At 39.0% G+C, this 25919-nt stretch overlaps 1 protein-coding gene across 5 annotated transcripts in view; it reads right to left on the minus strand.

Annotated features, from left to right (window-relative positions):
- Positions 1-276: 276 nt before the first annotated feature.
- LOC137651648 (leucine-rich repeat-containing protein 40-like) overlaps positions 277-25919 on the minus strand; it is a 475618-nt gene continuing 449975 nt past the window's right edge. For all 5 annotated transcript variants that reach the window (XM_068384869.1, XM_068384890.1, XM_068384879.1 and 2 more), the window contains one exon: positions 277-3330. In XM_068384869.1, the coding sequence (XP_068240970.1) occupies positions 3222-3330 (109 nt within the window). In that variant the 3' untranslated portion in view covers positions 277-3221. The remainder of the gene's footprint in view (positions 3331-25919) is intronic.

Genomic DNA, 25919 nt, shown 5'->3' on the forward strand with positions numbered 1-25919 from the left:
TTCAAATAAATAGCCCATCCTCCCCACTTTCTAATTTTATCGAGAGGATAGAATTTAATTTTGACTTAAGAGACTGACAAATCAAAGGAGCTAATGCATACCCAAGCCAAGGTTATTGCCATTAACTGCAAGATTTTGTCGCTATTACTGTATAATAGATGCCTATTAAAAGGAAAGAAAATGGGAAATTTCTAGCTTTTGGGTAAACGATAGAAAACCAGACTTCCAAAGAGTAGCATTATGAACAACAGATAAGTATAAAAACAATAACTCTTAGTTATAAAATTCTGTGTTTATTTAATTACAGCATGTGTACGCATAGGAAAAGTACACCTATTTATTGTCAATGTGTTTTTCCTTTGCTTCATAATCACTTGTTCATTTAATAACAAGGAAACATTTCCTTGAGACAAACAAAATTAATGCTGTTAAAGATCAGGCATTCTCAAAAAGTTAATAGAACGTTAAGGGAATTACTTAAAAATTAGCATGACTGTAATAATTGGACACATATATGGTAGTTTAAAGGGTATAGAAATTGTACAGTATTTATTGCAAGTGATGAGTGCTATAACATTGGTTGGCAGTCTCAGTAAGTCAGTTCAATCATTTCTACTGATATTCCCGATTTTTCTGTCCTTCCTATTTCATAACATCTAGTCTTATATAATGAAGTAATTTTGTTTTGTTTCCAAGTGTTATATGTACATGCTGAATTACATTGCAATATTTTAACTATATTTCAATTTATTGTTCTTCATGTCATTTCCGTTCATTCAAATTATTTCTCTTCGTTTAATTACATGTGCATCAAATATTCAGTAGGATTACTTATTGCCAATGTTTCTAAAGTGTTCCAGAGTTAATTTGGTCTTGTTGATTGCTAAATAAATTTTTTTCGGTTTTTCTTCATTATTTTATTAATTTTAAAATGAATCTTTGTTTTTACTCGAATAAATCTGTTTTAAGTTTAAATGTAGCAATCAGCCCTTATTCGTGGGTTACGTACTCAGGAATTTGATTATTCGCAGGGAGGCCTCATAATTCCATAAAGTAATATTCTTGAGTATTTACAAGATTCACAATAAAATAAAATCACTTAATATCAATTGCAATAGAAACACTCATAATTAAACAATACTAAAGATACCAAACAGTGCCCATTGGAAAAACAAAAAGTCATTGTTACACACTGGTTTGAAACTTCACTTATACAATATAACAGGATCAGTCTCAACTTACTCTCCCCTGTTATATAACCGAGTCTGCTGTGCTGTATTTGATCTTACAAAACTCAATCCATTTCAGCCAAGGTGCCTTCACTCTCTACATAATTGTGAATGTACCTAAAGTAAAAACGACATTAAAGCATTAAGTTATAAATGATCAAATACAGCACAGCATACTCAGTTACATAACATAGAAGAAGAGTTTGCAGAGACTGATACTGTTATACAAATCAAGTTTCAAGCATGTGTATAATAATGACTTTTTGTTTTTCCTATAAAGGTGCTGTTCTGTATTTGGTGTTATATAACAGTGGCTGCTTTCCTAAATCTAGCGCTACAAAACTATGAATACTATTACTTTTCATTCTTTTCTTTAATGGCTAAGACAACATTTTTCTCTCTTTTTATATAAGAAAATTGGGGGCATAAGTGTGTCTTTAAGAGATGCAGCAATTACTCGTAGACTTTCAACATCTGCTGGTGTGTGCGTTACCTAACTCTGCGTGAATGTTAAGGTTGACTGTATGTGTGTATCTATTACAAATAAGCAAAGTATGTGTAATAGATGTGCTCTTTCATGATTAATTCTTTTGTTTTTATGAACAGCTTAGAATATATGCAAATTGCTGTACTGATATATTTTATGATTAATAAATTTTGGTTCTATTTTGAGGAACCTAATACAAAAGTAATGTGACAGGTGCATGTTTAATGAAATGCTAATAATTCCTCAAATTTAAAAAGTTACTCTGAACCTAAGCCTAAATTAAACTATAAGAAACGTCTAACAAGTAACAGATTCAAATTCACTTAGCAAAATTCCTGAGAGCTTCCAAGTTTTTTTCCTACATGTGACACAGCCAATTTTATATGCATCATAGACTATCATCACCTACAGTACAAAAAATATGAGAATTATTAATGACAGAACACTGTACTATCCCAGTTCTACAACAGCACGCAAGTATATGAAAAAATAAATTTTGCTGAACCCAGAACAGAATCTCCTTGGACTTTCTTTTATCAGAGACTAAATTTCATAGGAAGATATTTCAAATTAGTCCAGCTAACACTTATTTTACTGCTCTAAATAACATATAAAAAAACAATGGCAAACCCATGATAATTCAGCACAAAAATCAAATATGTTACTATATTATTCCGACACGAATACAAAATATAGGACTGTCAAATATACCACATATATCTTGAAAATTTTGCTCACTTTTACTAATTCACTGCTTTGAAATATCTCTCCCTAATACAGCAGACTGTCTCCTTATCTATACTGCCTACTAAAATAAATGTACTGAATTATTCTGATGGTTATTGGCATACATCTAATGAATTCTTCTGATGAATACTGAAATATATGTACTGAATTCTTCTTAGGTTTATTGGAATAAATTAACTTTATTTGTCAAATGAATACTGGAATACATTTACTGAGTTCTTCTTAGAGATACTGGAATATATTTATTGAATTCTTCTTAGGATTATTGGAATAAATTTGATTTATTCTTCATATGAATTCTGGAATACATTTACTGAATTTCTCTTAGCACTTATAACTTACTTCATAAAACACTTATATTTAAAAAAAAACTGATATTTATTTTGTCAAGGAATGCTTAGTGACTGGGCTAAGTAAGATCTCTTCATAGAACAATATCACAGTATATATTCTTTTACTTATTCTATTAAATGTTTAGTGAGTAGTATTGTTTATTTAGGCTATGCTACATTAATATATAAACCTGCAACCCTTAATGAGAATGAGAGAACTTAAAACTAACGTACATTACAGTATTGGATTACTTACACAGTGTTAATAACTAAGAAAAGTCCATTTCTAGAAATTGTTTTCATGACATATAAACGGCACATCTAAATTTGATAATAATTACAGTATATTTTAAAACTACAACTCTACCTTCCTTATTAAGTACAAGTAATTGTAATGAATGAAATTCAAACAATTATTACAAATTTTCACTCATTAGTAATTCGAGATCTCAAGTAGTCTAGGATTTCCCTAGTTCCTTTATCCAAAATTGCCCTTCTAGGAACACGGAATGGATTTCCATTTAGCTGGAGATTTCTGAAATATAATGGGTAGAATTTAATAACCATAAATACTAAATCATCAAATGAGAATACTACATTGATGCAACTAGAGCATTAATTTAAATGAAAACACTTAGCCTTTTATGCCTCAAAACATGAATAAAGAACGAAACAACAATGAACAGCTACTGAAATGAGCAATGCAACACTCGGATAATTAAATAGGTGACGTTTCTATTTTACCATTATCATCTTTTCTATTATCATTATCCTCAAAGTTAACTTATTTTGCAGCATTGGCATCAAACCTTGATGCGAATTGCCCCTTACAGATGTTTGTGATTGGCTAGCTCTTAAAAGGGAATGATATAATCATCCACATAATTATCAACACAGAGTTGACTAATCTTGGTGATACTCACTTTTTGCATGATATTAACATTGATTTCATTCCCAGAGTTGTGGAGTACATAATCAATTCTAATACAAGTATAGAATATATTCAAATATAGTACAATATCACTCAAATGATCTTAGATCACTATGAATATGTATATTTGCTGTCCTATCAGGAACAGCTTTAAATAAATTAATCTGGCTTTTTTTAAGAACCTCCCATAATGATTATATTGCTTCTTCTCTAAAAGCTCAAATTATCGACATTTGCTCCGTATATTTATTAAAAATGTTTCCATTTTCCTTCCTATCATAAGATAAATGTCCCTAGTGAGTAATGAAACAATCTAGCGGATACCGGCATGTTACAACAACGGTTCTATGTTATTCAGTTTTTTAGTTGCATTGGTGATATGAAAACGTATCCCATTACAGATATTGACAAGTCTTTATTTTAAATTGTTGAAGTGTATTGCATATAAGATTTAGGCCTTAAGCGAAGCACTGGGGCATCAAAGGTCATTCAACGCTGTGTAATGCAAATTAATCAACCGCACCTGTACTCTCACATTTGGTATCATTGCAACTTCTAAAACCAATCACACAATTTTCATACAGAAGGAGACGGACAGTCTGCAAGAAGCTAGAGATGGTGACTGCGATAACGTACCGTAACTTACTCTAACTTACATTACGTGAGCTTCAACCTGACTTAGCTTGTATATATATTTTTTTTTTATTTTTATATTTTATATTTTTTTTTTACATTTTTATTCCTTTTGGATTTTTAATTTTCATCACTTTCACTCAATTCAATATTAGTTTTCTTTGCTTCACTTTGATCCCCTTCGATGGTTTGACTGCTTTAATGGCTTCCTTCTGCTTGATGATCGTCGAGATCATTAGACATATTCCGGCCATATTGTTTAGCCAGATCACTCACACCACGCTCGTGTTTTTCTATAATTTCCTGCTTCACTTCTAATGAAAGCATTGCCTTCTTCCTTTTCTCACCACTACTAATACCTGTACCAAAACTAAGTTTCTCAGGACCCATGATTATACGTAAAATAAAAAATGAAACGTGAGAAAAGGAAGATAAAAGGCACTGTAAATAGAGGACAACCACAGTCGACGCTCAATGGCGTCCCTCCGACGTGCTGCCATCTACTGGCGTAAACAACATCTACGTCGGATGTTGGAGCATGACTTCAGGTGTCGAGAAGAAAATTTGATCAAATTTTACTTTGGATGTTGGAAGAATCGTATGTAAAGGCAATCGTATGTAGAGGTTCTACTGTACATTCATACACACACACACACACATGTATATATATATATATATATATATATATATATATATATATATATATATATATGACAAATTTAGAAATAATTTGTAATTTTTCTAACTAATACAAACCTGTAGTTATCTAAAGGGATTTCTTTTTGTGAAACTGAAACTAGCCATAAGACTTTTTAGCGACGTCGAACTACCCTACTGCTAGTTAGCGGTAGGGGTAGGAGGGGGAGCTGGGGTACCAGGTCACACTCACTTGTATCTTTTGATCACTTTTTTATTGCAATCAGGACTTATCGGGGTACAGGTGTTGGCAGGACAATTTGTATCAATAATTACAGGTGTGTATTAGAAAAAATACAAACTGTTTCCAAATTGGTCATTTGTTCTTTTACTAAAACCTTGTTATTTATATGGATGAGTCACTTAGAAGGGAGGAAGTCCTGACCAACTGGTTGGTCTTTGACCCCGGGTTTTCCCGTAAGTGTTCAGTGTGTAACAGAGAGAAACCCTGACACTTCGCAAAACTAGGAGTGCAAAGCACGGTTAGCGGCCTTAGCAATTCTGGTGAATGCGTGATTCTAGCGGTGTGACTAGTCTATGAAACATATTCTCAGAAATATAGGCATCTAAGAAGTAACCAAAGACGTTACCCAATCCTACCTAGCCTGTATGGGGACGCTGTAGGGGTTTGCAGACTGCATCGCTTCCGAATGCCCCACACTCCAACGTTCTCTACACAAAAAGGTAAAACAGTGGGATACCCAAAAATCTAGGTAACTGTCAAAAGAACTGGGCACTGGGCACCCCCCTTTGATTTTATACTGGGCAAGGGAACCTAGCTAGACCTATAGTTGCATAATATTATTCAGAGGTAAGCCGTTTTACTTGTTACTGGCATGCATGGAATCCAATTTAAATAGCGGAAGCTATTCTTTAGATTAGTTAAGCTCTCTAAACATTAGGAGAGGAAAAAAGGAAAAAGAAAAAAACAATACAAAGGGAAAAGAGAATACAATAATATAAATGGAAAAGAAAAAAATAATACAAAGGGAAAAAACTAAATTAGTGACAGAGAAGGGGACAATTGTGTTGGAAAAAAAATAAAAAACCGCTGGTAATAAAAACGAAATACAAATACTTGAACATTTTAGAGGAAATAAATAAATACCAGGGTGATCCTACAAAACCAGAAGGAGAGACAAACATATCCAGGCAGAACCTCATAAGATTAAATCTAGAAAATATTTAATCTACATATACAAGTATAAATAGTATACATAACTTGGCTAAATTAAAATGTAATTTGAATGATTACTTCCATTACGATCAAAAGGATTATAAGACAAGGTTACACATCTGACCCATCTCTCCAATCTCAGTTGTACATCAGAAAGACAAAAAATTTGTAATAGCCCATCAAATACAGTATAGTAACTTCCTAAAGTCATGCTACATACATCTCCATATTTTAGTACATTAATGAATGCTACAGTGTGTACGTTGCTGTTGCCTGGGTGGTCTAACTATTTCACCAAGCAACACTACCACTACAATGAACATCCAAACACAAAATGTTTTCAGCAGCCAACCCCGCCAGCTACAATCATTATCAAAGTTACCAGCTGGCAGCACAAGAAATCATCAAGCTTAATGGAGAACCCCACTACATTGCAGTTCAAGATCCCCACAGTGAGTGAACAGAGTCTGGTAAAAAATCTATGAATATCTATTCAATCGTAGGGTATTTCTTTCACTAAAGTGTCCACTGCACTAATATTCTAAGAATTCCTCACGTTAGAAAACTGGAAAATATCCAAACACCAGCTTGACAAGTCTACATCATCTTCAAAAGCAGAAGGTAGTCCAATTCACTCTTGCCTCCCATCCTTATCAAGTTCTCCACACTTCATCAAGTCAGACATTTTACCCAGGCAAACCTGCCTTTGACAGTTTTCATCAGGGTGACCAGCGACGTAAGCAGGTGCAGGCTTAAATGAAATGTTACTCCTATTCCAATACTTCTACTTGTCTTCCTACTGGGTGTAGGGTATTGCTGTCATTACTCGTTAAAAGAAATAATAACAGATTAGATCATTTTTTTTGGGGGGGAGGGCACTTGAGGGTTAACCAAAAAAAATTACAATTTATGAATTTATATGACGGTTCATAAAGTGACATATATTTTTTTGTAACACAAACCACAATTCATTGTATTCCCCCCCCCCCAACCCCTCAAGCCCATCCAAAAAAATGTCTCTTAACTGACAACAACACCCCACACAAACTCTGTTCATTCTAGAGTATATTTTACATTACAAAAAATGCGACAGGCATATAAATCCCTACTAAGTTACACAAGGAAAGTGGTTATACCTGCAGACAGTCGAGGTCAGCTTTGCAAAGTACCCTAAAGAGGGAAAGAAAGAGCCAGTAATTCTTTGCCAATCATCCCAGGCTTATCCTTGGGCAACTCTGCCCTCACCATCTGTTACTTCTCCGTCAAGGAGCTCGAGACATTATAAACCATTTATTGTGTAGACATCACTGGGGTAAGGGAGCACGTCTGCATGCTCCTGTGGGTCACGTCTTGCAGGAAGGGCGAGGTGAAGGCCAGAAACACTTTCACCCTATCACTGGCATTGCCTGTGTCACAAAGTAGTTGCTTCTAAACGTTAGGGGCTGATTCTGCCCTAAATTGACCATGCATGTCCCAGTATTGATCGAGATACTTATGAGCCTTTTTTGTCCCTCCTAAGGTTAGCAAAGCGTGCTGAACCTTTGGAGCGAGCTATTGTATTTTCCTCGAGATATGGCCTCAATTTAACTACTGGTGTGAGACGAAGGACACCATGACTGGTACAGTATATGACCCAGTGGGTCCTAGTCACTAATGAGATCCTTTGGCGAAACTTGCTGTACCCTTGGGGCGAGCTAATGCATCTTCCTTGAGGTAGGGTCTCTAGTTAATCAATGGTGTAAGAATCATTGATCACGATGTGGAGGGTTACCAGTCTGGAAGGGTTGAACCTGAGGTTCAAGCTTTCTGGAAAAAAGTAGGATGTTACTTAGTTTCTCGCAGTTAATGAGAGACATTGGGGCCGACCCATAGGGTGAGCCTATTCTCTAGGTAGAGGGCAACACCGGGAGAGATCTGTCCTTGGGATCTGGAGAAGACCTGCTTTCTAGGTGTCCTAGGTCTTCGAGGGAGGGAACCCAGGACCAAAGGAAGCAACCTGTGTCCCGTAGAGGGGCTTTATTACCCGACTATGTGTAAACAGGCTCAAACTCTATGAAGAACAATAATTGGAGACGAGGGAGGATGGCAATTTTGAGGGTCTATTACTGGAATTGCACCCTTGAAAATAGACAAACTCTACCCAATCCTCACCACGGAGCATCTAGTCGTAAAGGACGTCCTTAATGGGTTCTCTGATGTGGACGTGTCACTGGATGTGACTTGTCTATTGGGCAAGATAAATCTTCCCGGCGAGGCGAGTTCGATGGGCTAGACTGCCGACGAGACCTGCTCGGTGGCGGGGAGAAGCCTTTATTTTTTCGTCGGAATTGCTCGGAGGGAACTCAACGAGTGAAAGCAGTTGTTCTTCCACCGGAAGAAGGAGGTCAATGCCTATCATTGATATCCACTCTGCTACTAAAAGGAGGGCCTCTAAACAAAGGCTGTTAGAGGAAGTCTCCCGCAGAAGGGGCGGATTGGATAAAATACAGTCCCGTAGACAGGATACCCTGAAGGGGAGACCACGTAGGTGCAGAAAGTGTTTCCCGCGAATGGGAAAACAGAAGAATCACTGTCATCAGGACAGTCTCTTGCTCGGATCTCGTAGAGAACAGTCTCTTTTTCTGATCGCGTAGAGAACCACAGGGAAAGACGATTCCTGGTGCCAAAGGACCAGGGACCTAGCTAGACCTGAAGAGGTTGAATTCAATGGGGACTGATGCGGTCTTGTTGAACTTGCGGAAGTTTCTGCAGGATGATGACCATGTCTATAGATACCCGTATTGGTTATGACAGTCGGGTCTTTCCTTGGATTACTCAAATCCTCAGATCGTGGTAAACTTTAGATGTCTTGGAGGAGCTTGAGACTGTTAGGATCAGTCAGAAGTCAGAAGTCTTCGGAGACAGGGTCGACCCTGTACAAGAAGCCATGGGCTGTTTGCTTGCAAGACCTTTTCTTCGCATGACAGGGTTTGAAGGTTAAATTTGTTTCACGAGGAGAGACTAAAACTGGAGACTTCTGACTGACGAAGCTCACTGGTATCTTGGCGAATCGCATCTTCCCACGACAACAGATGTTCTAATCACGAGAAAAAAGAGAGACCGCTTCCCATATCCTAAAGGAAGATAGGAGAGTATCTATTGTAGCTTGGATGTGGACTCTTTGTCCCTGACAAAAAACATGAGCCAAGGATTTCGAGCTCGTGGGAAGGGTTTTTTCATTGTTAGATAAACCTCACTCTAGGATGAGAAAGGAAACTATTCCTTTCGAACAACTGCGGCCAAAGGGAGCATTCCAGTTACGGAAGAATCATTGTCTCAGTTCACGAACAAGATTAAGCCTAGAGAAAAGTTGGGCAAATACGTTTCCCTGGGAAAGAATTTTGCAGATGGAGGTTTAATGTATTCACACGATGCTCCGAGGGCGTAAAGGCCGACGGAGACTGGGAGTACACAAGATGCCAACAACATTTATTGTTCTCGTCAGTCACCCATCCCTGGGGTGACTCAAATTATAGCAATTAAGTTGCTGCCACTGTCGCGTTAGACACCAATGAATTCAATTCTCTGAGAGAGTGGGGGTGGGGCAGTATCCCCATGGGGTTGTGCCTCCCGATGCAGGGGGAGGGATAGATTCAAGGGATCTGCCTCCCCCATCACGTCCAAGATCCGATTTTCAGCAGGAGACTGTCTAACTAGTGCAGTTCCTATCCAAGCAAAGTAGGCTCCCGAGGTAGTCCTATGCTATACGGGACAAGGGAGGAGGTAGCAGCATCATGGTTTTTGAGGCACCTGGCCCATAAGCCCTTCTGTAGTAGGAATGAAGTGTAGGTGAAGCACGTATGTTTATGAGGAATGAACATCCGCAAATGTGCCGGATTTGATGCCGAAACCTGGCTACTTGAATGCGGGTTCTTCGAATATCAAGGAGATGAAAAACTTCTGGAACCAAAGAAACCCCGTTTGTGAGAAACAAAAAAGTACCCAAAGGGTGAGGGGCATTGAGGTTTGTACACTATGTATTTTCCCAGTCGTCGATGGAGGATGCAGGGTTAGGTTCCCAGAAGGAAAACTCTGTTAAACTCCTTCCGCTCTACATGGAGAGGGTTACTGAAGTAGTGTAAGCCAAAGAGAGAGGAGAGGAGACAATCTATGTCGTCGAGGTTAGAGAACGCTCCGAAGAGAGGCTCTCAAAAGGAGCTCTCTCACGGAAAGCCCATGATCCAAAAAGAGCCTCCGGCAGAACGGATTGTTCCAGAGCTTTACCTTGGAGGGCAAAGTATCCAGGGCTAAAACATAGATGCTGAAAGTGATTGCTGATTTTAGCAGCAGCCTAGAGGAGAGCAGGCTTAGAGGTGATCACGACCCGAACAGCGAACGTCAAGCAAACAAATGGCAAGCAGCAAACAGTGAGCTACTGTCACATGAGACAACGAACAACTAGTCAAACGTCAACTAGCGAACAGCGCTATTGATAAGAAGCCAAAGATCGTCTAGTCGTTGAAAATGGTGATTGGCGAGCTGACAAATTGGAGACCTGGTGAATCAGAGATCTGCTGAATCGGAGCACTGGCGACCCGAAAGCAGGGGATTGGCGATCGGCGAGCTTCGAGCTGAAGATCGGAGATCAGCGAACTAGCGATCGGGCATTGGCGAGCTGGCAATCGGAGCTGTAGGTAGGTGCTCGGAGATACAAGATCAGTGATTGGGGATCGGAGATCAGGGATCAGTGATCTGGGATTGGCAGTTGATGATCGTTGATTGGCGAGTTGACGATAGGCGATCGCCGAGTTGACGACAGGCGATCATTGAGTTGAAAATCGGCAACTGACGAGCTAGCGATCAGTGAATAGGTTTTGAACGATCATCAATATGGTGACCAGTGATCTGATGATCGCTGAACTAGAATCAGCGATCGACTACCAACAAGCTGCAGGAAGGTGACGGTCGGTAAATCGACGATCCGCAATCAGTGAGGTGACGATTGATGATTGGTGATTAGAGTTGGCGATCAGCAAAGTGACAATCGGCACTTGGAGAGCTGGGGATTGGAGATTGGCGAGCTGGTGATCAGAGATCTAACGATCGGCGATTTGGTGATCACCGACAGACGAGTTAGTGATCAGCGATTTAACTATTGACGATCAGCTGGCGCTCAACAAACTGGTGGATCAACGTCCTCGTAAGAGAGAGCCTCTGCCTCGCGATCGTGATCGTCTCGCTCTGGATCGTCATCGTCTCTTTCGTGATAGTGAGGGTCTTGCTCACGGTCGTGAGGCTCGCTCGTGATCGTGAGCGTCTTGCTCGTGATCGTGAGCATCTCTCTCGTGATCGTAAACGTCTCATTCGTGATCGTGAGTGTTTAGTTCGTGATCATGAGTGTCTAGCTCGTGATTGTTTGTGTCTCGCTGCTGATTGTGAGTGTCTCACATGTGATCGTGAGCGTGGGCCTTGTGAATGTGAACGATTTGCTTGTGAAAATGAGTGTCAAGCTTGTGGTTTGCTCCAAAGAGTGGGAAAAAAGACGAATCCAATTCCTGTCGAAGGAATCACCCAAAGGGTAGATCTAAATAGAGTAACCAACATTATCTGCCCCGTAGGCCATTCTCACAAGCAGGAAGATTGCCAAACAGCAATTGTGTAGAGACTGCCTTGGAAGGGGAAGTTTCCACGCCTGGAGGCAAACCTCCAGGGAGCACTCTCTGCCTCCCTTCAATGAGCTCTACCTCAAATTGAAGGTTGACATATGGCGTTTGTTGAGAAAATATGCAGGGGCTTGTTTCTGGGTTCTCCCCAAAGGGATTACCCAAAAAAAGGATGGGAATGAATGAATCCAATTCCTGCCAAAGGAATTCCTCGAAGGAGAGATCGAACAAGTGAAATAAGAGCCTCCCGCTGACGGGAGGCAAGCAACATCTGTAAGACATCTGCCTCATAAAGACGGACGTCTTGTTTATGTTCATGAGTGTCTAGCTAATGATCGTGATCGTTCAGTTCGTGATCTTGATCATCTACCTCGTAATATCTCGTTATTGTGAGCATTTAGCTCATAACTGTGATCGTCTTCTAGAAGAAGAGCGTTGAGATCGTGATAACCTTCGATATCGTGATTCTGAAAACCTTCTTGAAGAGCATCGAGATCGTAAGTAACCTTCCATCTCTGTGGCGATCATTTGATCGTCGAGTAGATGGAGAGCTGGCCATGGGTCAACGATCGTTCGTAGTTTCGTGATCCACAGCAGGCAAACGTTATACATGCAGGCTAGAGTGTTGCTTGTGGGGAGGGAGAGAGAGAGAGAGAGATTGCGGATCGTTGGGTGACAACGAGGTTGGCAGTAAGAGGCTGTCAAATGGGCAAGATGAGGCCAGAGGCAACCCTCGCAGACAGCTAAGGCGTCAGCCACAGCAGCAGCAACTGATTTCGCATTCCAAAGTCAGCTGTAAGTGCTGAAGAAGAAACAAACAGAATAAAAAATTCTTCCCCTCTGTGGGGAAAATAAAACGCAACCCACAGACAGGAGATGTTACCTCTGAGAGGCGCTGTCAACGAAGATGTCTTCCTTCCAATTAACCTGCGGGAGCAAGCGACGTCAACATTTGAACAGAGGAGAAAAGAGGATGGGCCAATGTGCTCAGAGAGGGGAAGGTAAACAGCCTACGGTTGTCTGACGTTAAAGGGGGAGGAGAACGAGAGAAGGTTCCTCCGCCCTCGAGCACCATACATGCTAACGATTTAAAACAGCCACATTACTCTCTAATTAAAAGAAAAAAATATATATATATATATATACATATACATATATATATATATACACTATAATAATAATAAAATATATTTAGAAACACAATTAAAAGAAAACCAAAACCCAGTAAAACAGTTGGGAGAAAGAAAAAAGTGATAAGAATACACAAGTGTGTGTGAGAGGGGTGGCCGGGTAGTTCCACATCACTAAACAAATATATATAATATAATATTATATATATATATATATATATATATATATATATATATATATATATATATATATATACAAAAACATTATAATATAATATATATATACATATATATATATATATATATATATATATATATATATATATATATATACAAAAACATATTACTTACGGTGGTTTTCCACAGTAAGAGAGAGAGAGTGAGTTAAATGAATGCAAAGAGAGCCAGGAAGTGAAGTTTAATGGATAGGATGAATGAGGAAAGGTGGGTGTGTGGTAGGAGGTATGAATACCCCAAGAGTGCTTATCCGAATGAATTCGTAAATCTTGACTAGCTACACTTGGCTATGTCCTAAAATTCAAGAGTAAAGTGCCTTTAAAAAAAATTTCTACATGTAAGTTTTTATAAAGAAAAAATATAGCAGGGTGTGAGAAACTTTGTTTCAAAGTACCAAACCCATTAATTGTTTGGTTGGAAAGATATTTGCTAGAAACTGGCTGAAACTAGCTGGAATGTATTATAGTAAACAATAAGTAATACTTGTAAAAATTCCTTGCCTGTATTCTTGTGGTTGACCTCCACAGTAGAAGGGGTGTTGCAAGTGGTGGAGAGAGAGGCTTATAGGGGGGAGGAAGTGGAAGCTACTGGAGAAGCTAGAAGAGGAGCTGGAGAGTCAGGATGAAATGCTAAAAAATCAAGATGAAATGCTGGAAAATCTAAAGGTGGTGTTGGAGAAACTGCAAAGGTAGAGGGTCCTGGTTCAGGTACAAGCCTTTCTATATTATTAAACTATATACACAGGTTTGTCTACCGGGGTTGTACCCTCTTTTCATCAAAATCTTGTAATACCTCACAGCATCCATGACCCCACTGGACCCCTTCAAACCTTTCCATGCTGGGATCCTGTTCCTCAAACTTTCCAATTGCTCTGTCTACCAGGGCAAAACTTTCTGCAAAGGCCTTTTCTGTAAATTTCTTGGGCTCTGCAATCATCTAGCTCTCCAGCTCAATGAGGTCCTCAGCAGACATCTCTCCATGAGATGCCGCAAGCTTGGTGACATCAACAACATCCACCTCAAGATCCAGCTGCTTACCAAGGTCAACAACCTTCTGGGTAAGTCTCAACTGTCTCCTCAAAGCCAAAGAAATCATTGAGAAACTGGGGCAACGCTTCTTCCAGGCATCATTCATGTTAGTTTGCTTTGCTTCATCCCATGCTTCAGCAATGTTCTTGATGGCATCTTGGATACTGTAGGACTTACAGAACATGTTGAGGGTCATGTCCTCCTTATTCTCTGTTGCCTCCAAAGCCACAGCAATTGTCCTACTGTTGTAGTACGCCTTGCAAGAAGCAATTACACCTTGGTCCATGTGCTGTAAAATGGAAGTAGTGTTTGGCGGCAAGTAAACCACCTTGATATTAGGATGGAAGTCAGCTAGGTTGGCAAGGTGACCAAGAGCATTAACCAGAAATAGCAACACCTTAAAGGATAGGCCCTAGGCCCTTCTTGTCACAATGCTGCTCAGCCTAAGGCAACAAGTGGTTTTCAATTAAGATAATCACCCATTCCTTCATATTAGACTTCTAGATGACGGGTCCCTGACTCTTCCAAACCCCCTTTAGTGCCCTGGAATTCTCAGCCTGATATACCAGCATAAGCTTCAGCTTGTAGTGGCTAGAGGCATAACCCCCAAGAAGAAAAGTCAGTCTCCCCCCGCCAAAATTGTCCTGGTGCCATTGTAATGTTCATAGGTGTTGTATTGAAATAATTATTTTTATTTATCTAATTATTTATTTAGTGTAAAAATTAATGTACTGATTGTAAATGCTTACACTCATCAGCCATTTAATTGTCTAATATTTTTGTTGTTCAACGCCCTACATCCAGTACGATTTAATGACCTGGACTGATAATTCAAATGGCAGATAAAAGGCATTCCTCGTAAAGGGACCTCTTTGATACACAATTCTCAGGTTACTGCCTCTCACCATATCAATGACCTGAAGTCATCTCTGCCTCTTAACAGTTTACTGCCCTTGAAGTTAGGCTGCAGTGGATGGTACAGCCTTGTTAATCTAATACAAAAATGAAAGTGAGCCACCTTCTATCAACATTGGAGATTAGATCGCCTTAAAGATGACTCAATGGTTGCCATATGAAGTTAGTATTTAGTGAAAATAATAGTGCTAGTTTACCAGTGTTGATTTATTTGTGTTATATACTTCTGTCTAAATGTTTCTAAATGACCTGCATTTGAATCTAAAACAATTCCCACCGTCTCTCGTGTCTTAAGAGTGCATTCTAATCCAACAAAATTTAGTTAAATTGTTGATAAAGTTAGGAAGTGTGTTGTTACTTGTGTGGCATGAGTCAAAGAACAGTTAGCCGATGTTTAGTCTTGTGTGTATTTGTACTATAGAACTCAACCACAACACTAGCTTTATAACAGTGTAGTGTCTATTTGCTTTAAGAAGCATTATCTCAGGTATAGGGAGCTTGACCAGTTACTGAGTGACAACGAAATAGCACACTTGATATTTGTACAAGGGTACATGCAAATGCCATCTATGACAAGGGTATACATTACAGCAGGTGTTCTTTTAATCATACTTGTGTACTTAAATCTTGAGTATCCAATCCAGCTGTATTTCAACAACCTTGATATTGCTCCATTTTGTTCACAATTCCCATTTGTCATTGTATTTGTAGATGCGTATTCTTATGTTATTTTAAAGCTTGATATTCTTTATTTTTTGTCAATGATCCACTGATGATTAGAGGGATATTAGGCTTTCATTATTTACTTTACAAAGTAACAATCTATTTTATTGATTTTATTTTTCCTTCTATAATGTTACTAGATTCCTCATTTTTCACTCAATGCAGTGAACTGAAAATTAAAAAAACTCCCTTAACACTATATGTTGCTTGTTGGGTCCCTTTTCTCAGAACCAAAACAAGGGGTGGTGCCCATTTATCATAGTGCTCCCTGGGTCATTTACTTAGTTAGATGGGATCAGGGTCGTTAACCCAATAATAAGTCTGTGTGCTATACACTGCTGCAGCCTGCTAACCATAACATTGTCTTCTCCTCCTTAGCAATGTAGGTCTGGTTCAGCATATGCTTCCAGAATAAGCATCTCATCCTCATTGAAACAAAATTTGTTTAGCACAAAATCCACCTTCCCTAATGATTTCAGCCAATGCATCAAGTAATTTCCCTACAGCTTCATTGTCAGCACTAGCAGCTTCACCTTGCACCTTAAGGTTATTCAAATTGGCAAGAGCCTTAAATCTTGTAAACCACCCCTTACTGGCCACATAACTCCTCTATTTCACTCCCTTTACCTTTCAAAATATTAAGGTCTCAAACAAATGCTTGGTCTTCTCCTGAATCACCATAGGGCTCACTGGGATACGCTGATGATCCTGGTCATCTAACCAAAGCACTGACAGCCTCTTCATTTTAATCATGAGACCACTGCCTTATTTTGTAATAAAGGTCGACTTCATCGGGGGGAGATCCTTTCACATGGTAAAATATGTGATGTTTATCCTTGATAATACTGTAGTCAAAACCATAGAATGACTAAGGCCTAATACATAACTTGTGTTAGTACAGGTCTCCCCTTTTTATTTCGCTTCACTTTGTTCACTTTGATTTCCATCATAGTGACTTTCCTCTTCTTGAACGCACTGCCGTCAGAAGTCTCCTTTATGCTTTCCAGACATGATGTAAAAAAAAAGAAGGCACAAAAATATCCACAAAAAAAAATGAGCAACTCTGAAATCCTGAATGCGTATCGTAAGCTAAAATGGTGAAGTGACACTAAAGTGATTTGTAACGAACTACTACATGGCCAGGCGACAGTGTTAGCTGCTTTTAACATCTGCAAGTCGTTCGTTGTATAAATGAACCAAATATCCTTACTCAAAACTTAGTCACTCAGATTTTTTAAGTACCTCATGGGAGCCCATTTGTAAGGGTGAATTGCCGTCAGTCAAGGACTTTCTGTATTAATATTTTTAAATCATTACATTTCCTTCTCTATAGTAAGAAACTTTGTATTGATGCTGATATTTGTCCTTTAGCATACAGAGTCAGATTTTTCCTTTGGTATTGAAGCAGCTGTTTTGAGGTATTTTAATATTGAAAGACCTCCACACAGTGTTACAGTATTTAAATAGTTCCTGTTTTGAGCCTTTTAAATACGGTTTACTTACGATATCAAGAGAAAATTTGAATTTATGTGGACTTTGACATCAGATAACAAATTAATGAACTAAAAGCAATATATTTAAAAGTAGGCTTTGATGGGTATAAGATGGTTTATCTTTTTTTTTTACTTGATTTTAGAGCTGGAAATTAATTTAACAATAAAGGTTTACCACAATTTTTTCATATTCCCTTTTTATAAAAGAAAGTGTCTTAAATTTCCTTGGCCAGTAGGTGCCAATCAATACTTTATGGATGAGTCTAAGTGCATTAAAAGTTATGTGCCCAATTTGCTTTATGGTATTAGAATTACAAGAATGCAATGCCCTTCAGTATAGTGGTATTTCCGTGGATGAGTTTAATTTATTCTAGAGTAAACTTGCAAACCAAGATGCTTATAACCTAAAACCATTTTCCCGTAAGAAATAAAGGAAGTAGAAATACACTCTATACATTCCACATGTCCATAAGTACACATATATACCGGTACTTATATTCATAGAATTTGTAATGGATTTTAGTGAAAAATTATGACCCTAATATGAGAAACTTTTCTAGAGACAACTGTTTTTGTCTTTTCTTTAAAATTGTATGGCAATGCAACACTGCATTGCTGGTTAATAGATTTGCTGCTTGTACTACCAAAGAATTGACTTGGTGATGTGTTTCTACATTTTCCAGGGTTTCCAACATTCTTGACATCTTCCTAATTTCACTTGAAGTGAGAGGTTAGTCACTCTGTCCTTCCTGCTCCTCAGACATTCATCAATTGCAAAAGCTTCAGAAATTCCAAAATACTGGACAACTATTATTATTATTATTTTTCAGGAGTAGACCCTCTTTTAAGCAGGTTTTATTGAAAGCGATTGCTGCTTCAGTGGCGTTAATTTTGTAATTAACTTTTTCTATTGTTCTTAATATCTTTTTCTCTTCATTGCTACAATCCGTCAGTAACTGGGAAAGGGACATACTATCATTAGGAAGGTGATGAAAACCATATCATTCACAATTCATCTTTAATATATCACAACACTAAAAAAGTACAGATAATACGTACAAAGTATGAAACACTACACAACGTTAAGTGTGCACAAAGTAATGGTCACTTATGTACAAAAAAATTATAAATTACGTGGAGTTAAATATAACACATCCAACCGGTTTCGAGCAGTGAGAAGGTTTTCTGCTCATTATCAAGAGTGAACTGTGACGCAGGTGTTGTTGTGAGAGCTAATATACGGAGTCCAGCTTCGTCATTCCATCCTTATTGGTCAAGGACCGCCCAAGAGCGGAGACCATTAATCCTGCGAGGTAGTGGCCTCTGCCTAGCCGGCATGTTTGGTGGGATTAATGGCTCTGGTTATGTCTGGAGATAATCCATGTTTTGACCTTCGGCTATATCAGCCCTGTTATTGTTGTTATTGCCTGGACTATTGTTGGTGGTGGACCTTATACACGACAATAAGGTCCCTTCTTGCATGGTGTTGAGGTCAGGTCTTTCTTGTTGAATGAAAAGAACTTCCATTATCCTGAGGTGTCTGCTGTCAGGGGCAAGGCCGATGATGGTTACATTTTTCACTATATGCTCCCTTGTTATCTTGAGATTATATTTTTGGAGGCAATGCATTTTTATTGCACCCTGTTGCACGTGGCAAGATAATCTCTTAGATAGACGCATCGTTGTCATCACGATGTAGGTGCCAGGACATTCCTGGACAGGGCATTTATATCGGTACACTACTTTGGTCTTCAAGTCATCTTGCATGGCAGGGGCAGGGTTGTTTGTGTTTTTGCCGATTGATAATAAATTATGAGGTTGATTTCGGTATCCTCTGCCGTGGCAAAAACATTTTTTATTATATTTTTCATAGTCTTTTCTTCTTCTTTGTAGTTTGAGCTCATAAGGCCTTTATAGTATAGATTTATTTTGGCTGGCGTGTTGGTATTATCAGGGCCTTTATTCTGGTACCATTTTTGTATTTCTTTCTTGATCTGCCGATTACTGTCCTTATTCGGGAAGCCATTATTCACCAGAATTTTTAGTAATTCTGTCGAGTTCCTCGTGGGTGCCTCTCCACGAAGAACAGTGAGAAATGGCTCTCCGAACAAAAGCCTTAATGGTGGCAGTTTTGTACCGACTAGGGCACTCGCTGTCACCATTCAGACATAGGCCAAGATTTGTTGGTTTCACGTACACCGAGGTATTAAAGCTATTATTGTTTGTCTCTACAAGGACATCAAGGAAGGGGAGACGTCCTTGGAGGCTGTGCTTTAGGGTGAACCTGAGCGAGCTGCAGTCCTCGAAAATGCGTTGCCATTCTTCTATGTACTCCACATTGGCCGTTTTTATGAAAGTATCGTCAATGTAGCGCACATAGAGGTCTGGTTTGCTGATTTTTTGGAAAATTCTCTCCTCAACTACTCCCATATAAAAATTAGCAAAGAGGACGCCTAAAGGGGACCCCATAGCGACGGCATCTTTCTGAATATATATATGGCCCTTGTGTAATAAAAGTGGCTTTCTTTGTGCATTTTTCTAATAATGCACGGAGAGAGGCCTCAGGGACATTGAGAATGGGTGTAGTTGTATCCCTATAAACTCGGTCCATTATGAAGTCTATTGTTTCACTCACGGGAACGTTCGTAAATAGGGACTCGACATCCATGGAGGCAATAACTCTGTCACTTTTGGAATTTTTCAGTTTTTACAGGAATTCTGCTGAAGTCACACAATATTTATTAGGAATAGAGGGTGTAAGCAAGTTGTTCAGTCTCTTTGCAAGCTGGTATGTAAGGGCAGGATATTGGGTGATAATAGACCGGTGAGGGTTCACTTGCTTGTGTGTTTTTACATTTCCAAAGTAGCCCAGCCCAAAATCACCTGAAATAGGTGGCATATGGACGGCGTTGGTGGCAGCATTGATGTTTTGTATAATCCGGTTTGCTTTCCTCTATATCCTCTGTGGGGTTTCGGGACAAGCGTTCAAATTTTGAGGTCAGGCAAAATCCGATCTACTTTTTCATGGTACTCCTCTGTATTTATGAGAACAAAGGCGGCAGTTATATCTGCATGGCGTACAGTGATGCCTTCTTGCATTTTAAGAGCCTTGGCAGCATCTCTCATCTCCTTCGTGACGATCCCGCTACGGTGTTGGCCATGGTCAGTGAGGGCTTCTGGCAAGAGTAGGGGTTGTAGGGCACCCCTATGTTCATTTTCTTGGATGGTGTCAAGGAGGAGCTCGATTTCCATTCTTTTGTCAGTCGGTCTTGGTTTGGCCATGTAGTGGCAATTAGGGCCCAAGCATAGTATTTCTTCTTGAGCAGGCGTAGGAACGTAATTTGTGAGATTTACGTATTCTTGCCTCTTTTCTGGGATTTTAAGTTTACCTCCAGGGCAAAACATGGATTATCTCCAGACAGAACCAGAGCCATTAATCCCACCAAACACACCGGCTAGCCAGAGGCCACTACCTCCCAGGATTAATTGTCTCTGCTCTCGAGCAGTCCTTTACCAATAAGGATAGAATGTTGAAGCAGGACTCCGTATATAAGGTCTCACAACAACACCTGCGTCACAGTTCACTCTTGATAATGAGCAGAAATCCTTCTCACTGCTCGAAACCGGTTGAGTTGAAGTACGTATTATACTTAACTCCACGTAATTTATAATTTTATGTACATAAGTGACCATTACTTTGTGCACACTAACATTGTGATAGTGTTTCATACTTTGTACGTATTATCTGTACTTTTAGTGTGTTGTGATATATCAAAGATGAATTGTGAATGATATGGTTTTCATCACCTTCCTAATGATAGTATGTCCCTTTCCCAGTTACTGACGGATTGTAGCAATGAAGAGAAAAGGATAATAGGAACAATAGAAAAAGTTAATTACAAAATTAACGCCACTGAAGCAGCAATCACTTTCAATAAAACCTGCTTAAAAGAGGGTCTACTCCCGAAATATACAAATTTTAGACTGCACGGCCCCTCAGCACGTGATGACCCGAGGACCAGTGCTTTTAGGAGATCCCTCCTACACCGGCAATTGGATACTAAACTGCATGAACATGCATTATTAGAAATATGCACAAAGAAAGCCCCTTTTACTACACATAAGGGCCATATATATATTCAGAAATATGGCGTCGCTATGAGGTCCCCTTTAGGCGTCCTCTTTGCTCATTTTTATATGGGAGTAGTTGGGGAGAGTTTTCAAAAAAATCAGCATTCAGGTCATTTTCTAATAGGCAGAATTGATGGTTCTGTTGGCGACCCCTTCCCAGGCATTATGAATAATTTTGAGGCTGTTGATGATTGGAGATGTTCTTCCCAAAACTTTCGGAGAAGGAGATCAGTCCCTTTGGTGACCTTAAAGTATCACATGAACCTTACTTTTCGATACTGTAAAGTTTTTTGAAGTTGAACATCACCCGATGATCTATGAGTTGGAGTAGTGGAGTGGCATTGGGTGACAAGAATTTTATTCTGATCAATTTAAACTCCTTCATTAGCTCATCTTCAATGACTGGAGTATAGGCTGGAGCATTATCCATAAGCAACAAGGCTTGAAGTTGGATATTCTTTTCCATGATGTACTTTTTTATTTCAGGACAAAAAGCCTCATTGACCCATTTCACAAGCAAAATTTGAGTGACCCAAGCCTGGACGTTTGACCTCTATGTAACATTCAATTGCTTCTTCTGCACCATGTACTTTTTAAAGGCTTGTGGATTTCCTGCTTGGCATTAGCTGAGAACAACAAGGGTTAGACAGTCTTTCATGGTCTTATGACTGGGAATTACCTTTTCTTCTGCTGTAATGAAGGTCCTACGCATCTTCAAGAACAGACCAATCTCAGCATAGTTGAACACTTCATCTGGCTTATGAGACTCAGAATCCACAAGTTTTAAAAATTCTAAAGCGAATGCCTCTGCTGCCTTGACATCAGAGCTAGTAGCCTCAACAAGACGCATAACACTATGGATGCCAGTTCTTCTTTTTAAATTTTCAAACTAGCTACAGATTGCCTTGAATGTTTCTATTTCTTCATCTGCTGATGTACTTGGCTCATTTTTAACAAGATTAGCATACAATATCTTCGCTTTTCCACTAATTATGTTCTCAGTAAACGTATCTCTTGCTAACTGTTTCTTATTTATCCAGATGAAAAGCAACTTTTCTTCGTTATTGAGAACACGTGGTCATTGTTTCTTCAACGTCAGCACCCCTTTCACATCAACCAATTTTCTTTTTTTTTCTTTTTTGATAATTATAAAAATTGTGGATGTTACAAGATTGTACATGTTTGCCAGGTCTGCTACAAGTGTACCTTGTCCAAGCTTTTCCATAAGTTATTTTTATACCTCTACAGTAATTATCTCATCCTTACCATCTTTCTTAATCCTCTCGGGAGCCATTGCCTAAATGCTGTACATTGATGTTACTATTAACTTGACAACAAACAACAGTGATCACAATTCAATAAAGAGCATGTGGTCACAAAAACCACTTTCAAAGACACTCATATGATTACTAAATTGATGCTGGTACGAGTGCTGCTAAGAAAGTGAGAGTTAAGGTCTGAGCGAGGAGGGGATCAGAGCTAAGGCAAAACGAAATGGCGTAAAAATCCTGCTAACACTATGAGGATGGTAAATGGGCACCAAGTGACTGCTTTCAGCACATTGCATGCTAGTCTTTTCTTCACTCATCCTAGCCTGACGAGCCAGGTCTGGTTGGTATTGCTAAGGTGCCACACCCCAATCTCCCTTGTTATCCACCACAAATGAAGCTTCATAAGCTGAATCCCCTACTACCACTACCACAGTGGTCAACGAGGCAACCGGAGGAAGCAGCAGGGCCCATTGGAACTGTGTCACAATCGCTCGCCATTCATTCCTATTTCTAGCATGCTCTTTTACCTCTCTCACATATATCCTCCTATCATCTAGATTGATTGATTGATTGAAAGTTTTCTGGCATCCTGACATCTAAGGTCATTGATGCCGATAGCATTTGTTATATATGAAAAATAAAAGAGAATTAAATTAAAACCATAAAAGTTAAGAAGTCATTATAATAGTTAAATAGTTTTCAGAAGACCTGCTTCTGAAATATATCTAAAAATGCCGCTCGCATAGTAGGACCCATCATGTCCAAGAATCTTGGCAAGGATGAACCTGCCATCCTCACCTCGAGCCTCAAACAGATATCTATTTCTTGAGTTATTATAATTAGGGCATTCGGTCAACAAATGCCTCACTGTTAAAGGTACTAAACAGTCCTCGCAATACGGTTGGTGTTGGCCCTTCAGCAGAAACTCGTGTGTCAACCGTGTGTGACCAATACGGAGACGACAAAGAGTTGTCTCCCATTTTCGGGGTATCATGTTATACTTCCAAGGTGATATGATATTTGTTACTTCCCTCGTTTTATTGCCATCTAGACTATCCCAGTGCTGTTGCCATTTATTACCAACCAATTTCTTGATGTAAGGTAGGAAATCATTACAGGGAATGGGATTCCTCCTTGGTAGCAACTTGGATGCCGCATTCTTCGCCAGTAAATCTGCCTTCTCATTCCCAGACACACCTACATGTGCTGGAACCCAACAAAATCGAACTATTATACCTCTCCGTCCAATAATAAAAAGCCATTCTAAAATCTTTAAAACTAGAGGGTTACTAGGATTAAAAACTTCTAAAGCTTGAAGAATACTCCTTGCATCACTAAAAATTGTAAAATTACCCTCCTTTTCCAAAGCTATTTTCTCAATAGCGGTTAGTATGCCATACAGTTCAGCAGTAAATGGAAGCTGTTAGAGGAAGTACACCTCTACAATTAAAATCATTACTATGTACTCCAAATCCAACGCCAGCATCAGATTTGGAGCCATCAGTATATATAAAAGTCGATCCCCTATGTTCTGCAACATGTTCCATAAAAAGAGACCTGGATTCAAGGTCAGTCATATTCTTCTTAACTCCAATGAAGTATTTACAAAAAGATATGTCAGGTAATTTCCATGGAGGCGTTGATGATACCTTGAATGGAAGCACCTTAATTCTAATTATATCCAGAATGTTTAATAATTGTTTCACCCAAAACCCAAAAGGTTGAGGAGATTTTGGGTGCAACTCAAAGTATGTTGAGTGCCTTACAAGGCTTGCAGTCTAAAAGGCTAAAGTATTAGGGAGTCTTTGCAATCTAAACCAATGCCGAATAATAAAAGACATTCGGCAAAGGTCTAGAGGCAACTCCCCAGCATCAACAAGGAGACTTGTGATAGGCGAGGTTCTAAACGCTCCTGTGGACAATCTAATACCAGCATGATGTATAGAATCTAATATTTTTAACCGTCTTGGGGTGGCTGAGGAGTATATTTCGCATCCATAACTAATTTTGGAAAAAATCAAGGCCTTGTATAATTTTAAAATAGTATTGCGGTCTGCCCACCATGATGTATGGGACAATACTTTTAAAAGATTCAAAGCCTCAAGACATTTAGCTTTTAATGCTTTTCAGTGAGAAACCCATGTAAGCCTACAATCAAATATCAACCCTAAAAACTTAGCTTCACTTGCACATGGGATCCGTTGACCTTTGATGTATATATCCGGGTCTGGATGTACTCCCCGGATACAACAGAAATCGACAATTGTACTTTTATTTGTCGAGAACTTAAATCCATTCATATCGGCCCACTGGATAATTTTATCAATAGAGAGTTATATTTTTCTCTCAACCATTGCCATTCTAGCTCCAGCAAATGATATGGAGAGATCATCCACAAATAATGTTGGGGGAACATCCCAGGGTTATGACTGAGGATATCCCATTAATTGCTAGGGCAAAAAGGGTTACACTCGGCACATTACCCTGAGGAACTCCTTCTTTCTGGCATTTACTCTCTGATAGAGCTTCCCCAACTCTCACTTGGAAAACTCTATGTGAAATAAATGACTGAATAAATAGTGGTAGCTCTCCTCTCAATCCAAACTCATGGATTCTTTTAAGTATACCATATCTCCATGTGGTATCATATGCCTTTTCAAGATAATAAAAAGACTGTTACATGGTGCTGTTTGGAAGCAAAGGCTTTACAAATGGAGGACTCAAGTCGTATCAGCACATCAATCGTCGAGTACATTTTTTTGAATCCACATTGAATGGGTGATAAAATACCCTTCTTTTCAAGGTACCACATCAGTCTTACATTGACCATCTTCTCCATGATTTTGCACACAGTATGTCAATGCAATTGGCCTATAATTTTCTGCTAAAACCTTGTCTTTACCGGGTTTCAAAAAGGCTAAAATAATGGCTAGTTCCCAAACACTTGGAAAACTATGATCATGCCATATTCTATAAACAATGCTTAAAATAAATAAATTTGAATTAAAATTCTCTTTCAGTAAACCTTGGCCTTCCTCTTATACTTCTCCCATCAACTTTTACATTCATCACATTCTTCAACAGACGACCATTTTCCATTCTCTCTACATGGCCAAA

The sequence above is a fragment of the Palaemon carinicauda genome, chromosome 1 (assembly GCF_036898095.1).
Source record: "Palaemon carinicauda isolate YSFRI2023 chromosome 1, ASM3689809v2, whole genome shotgun sequence".
NCBI lineage: Eukaryota > Metazoa > Arthropoda > Malacostraca > Decapoda > Palaemonidae > Palaemon > Palaemon carinicauda.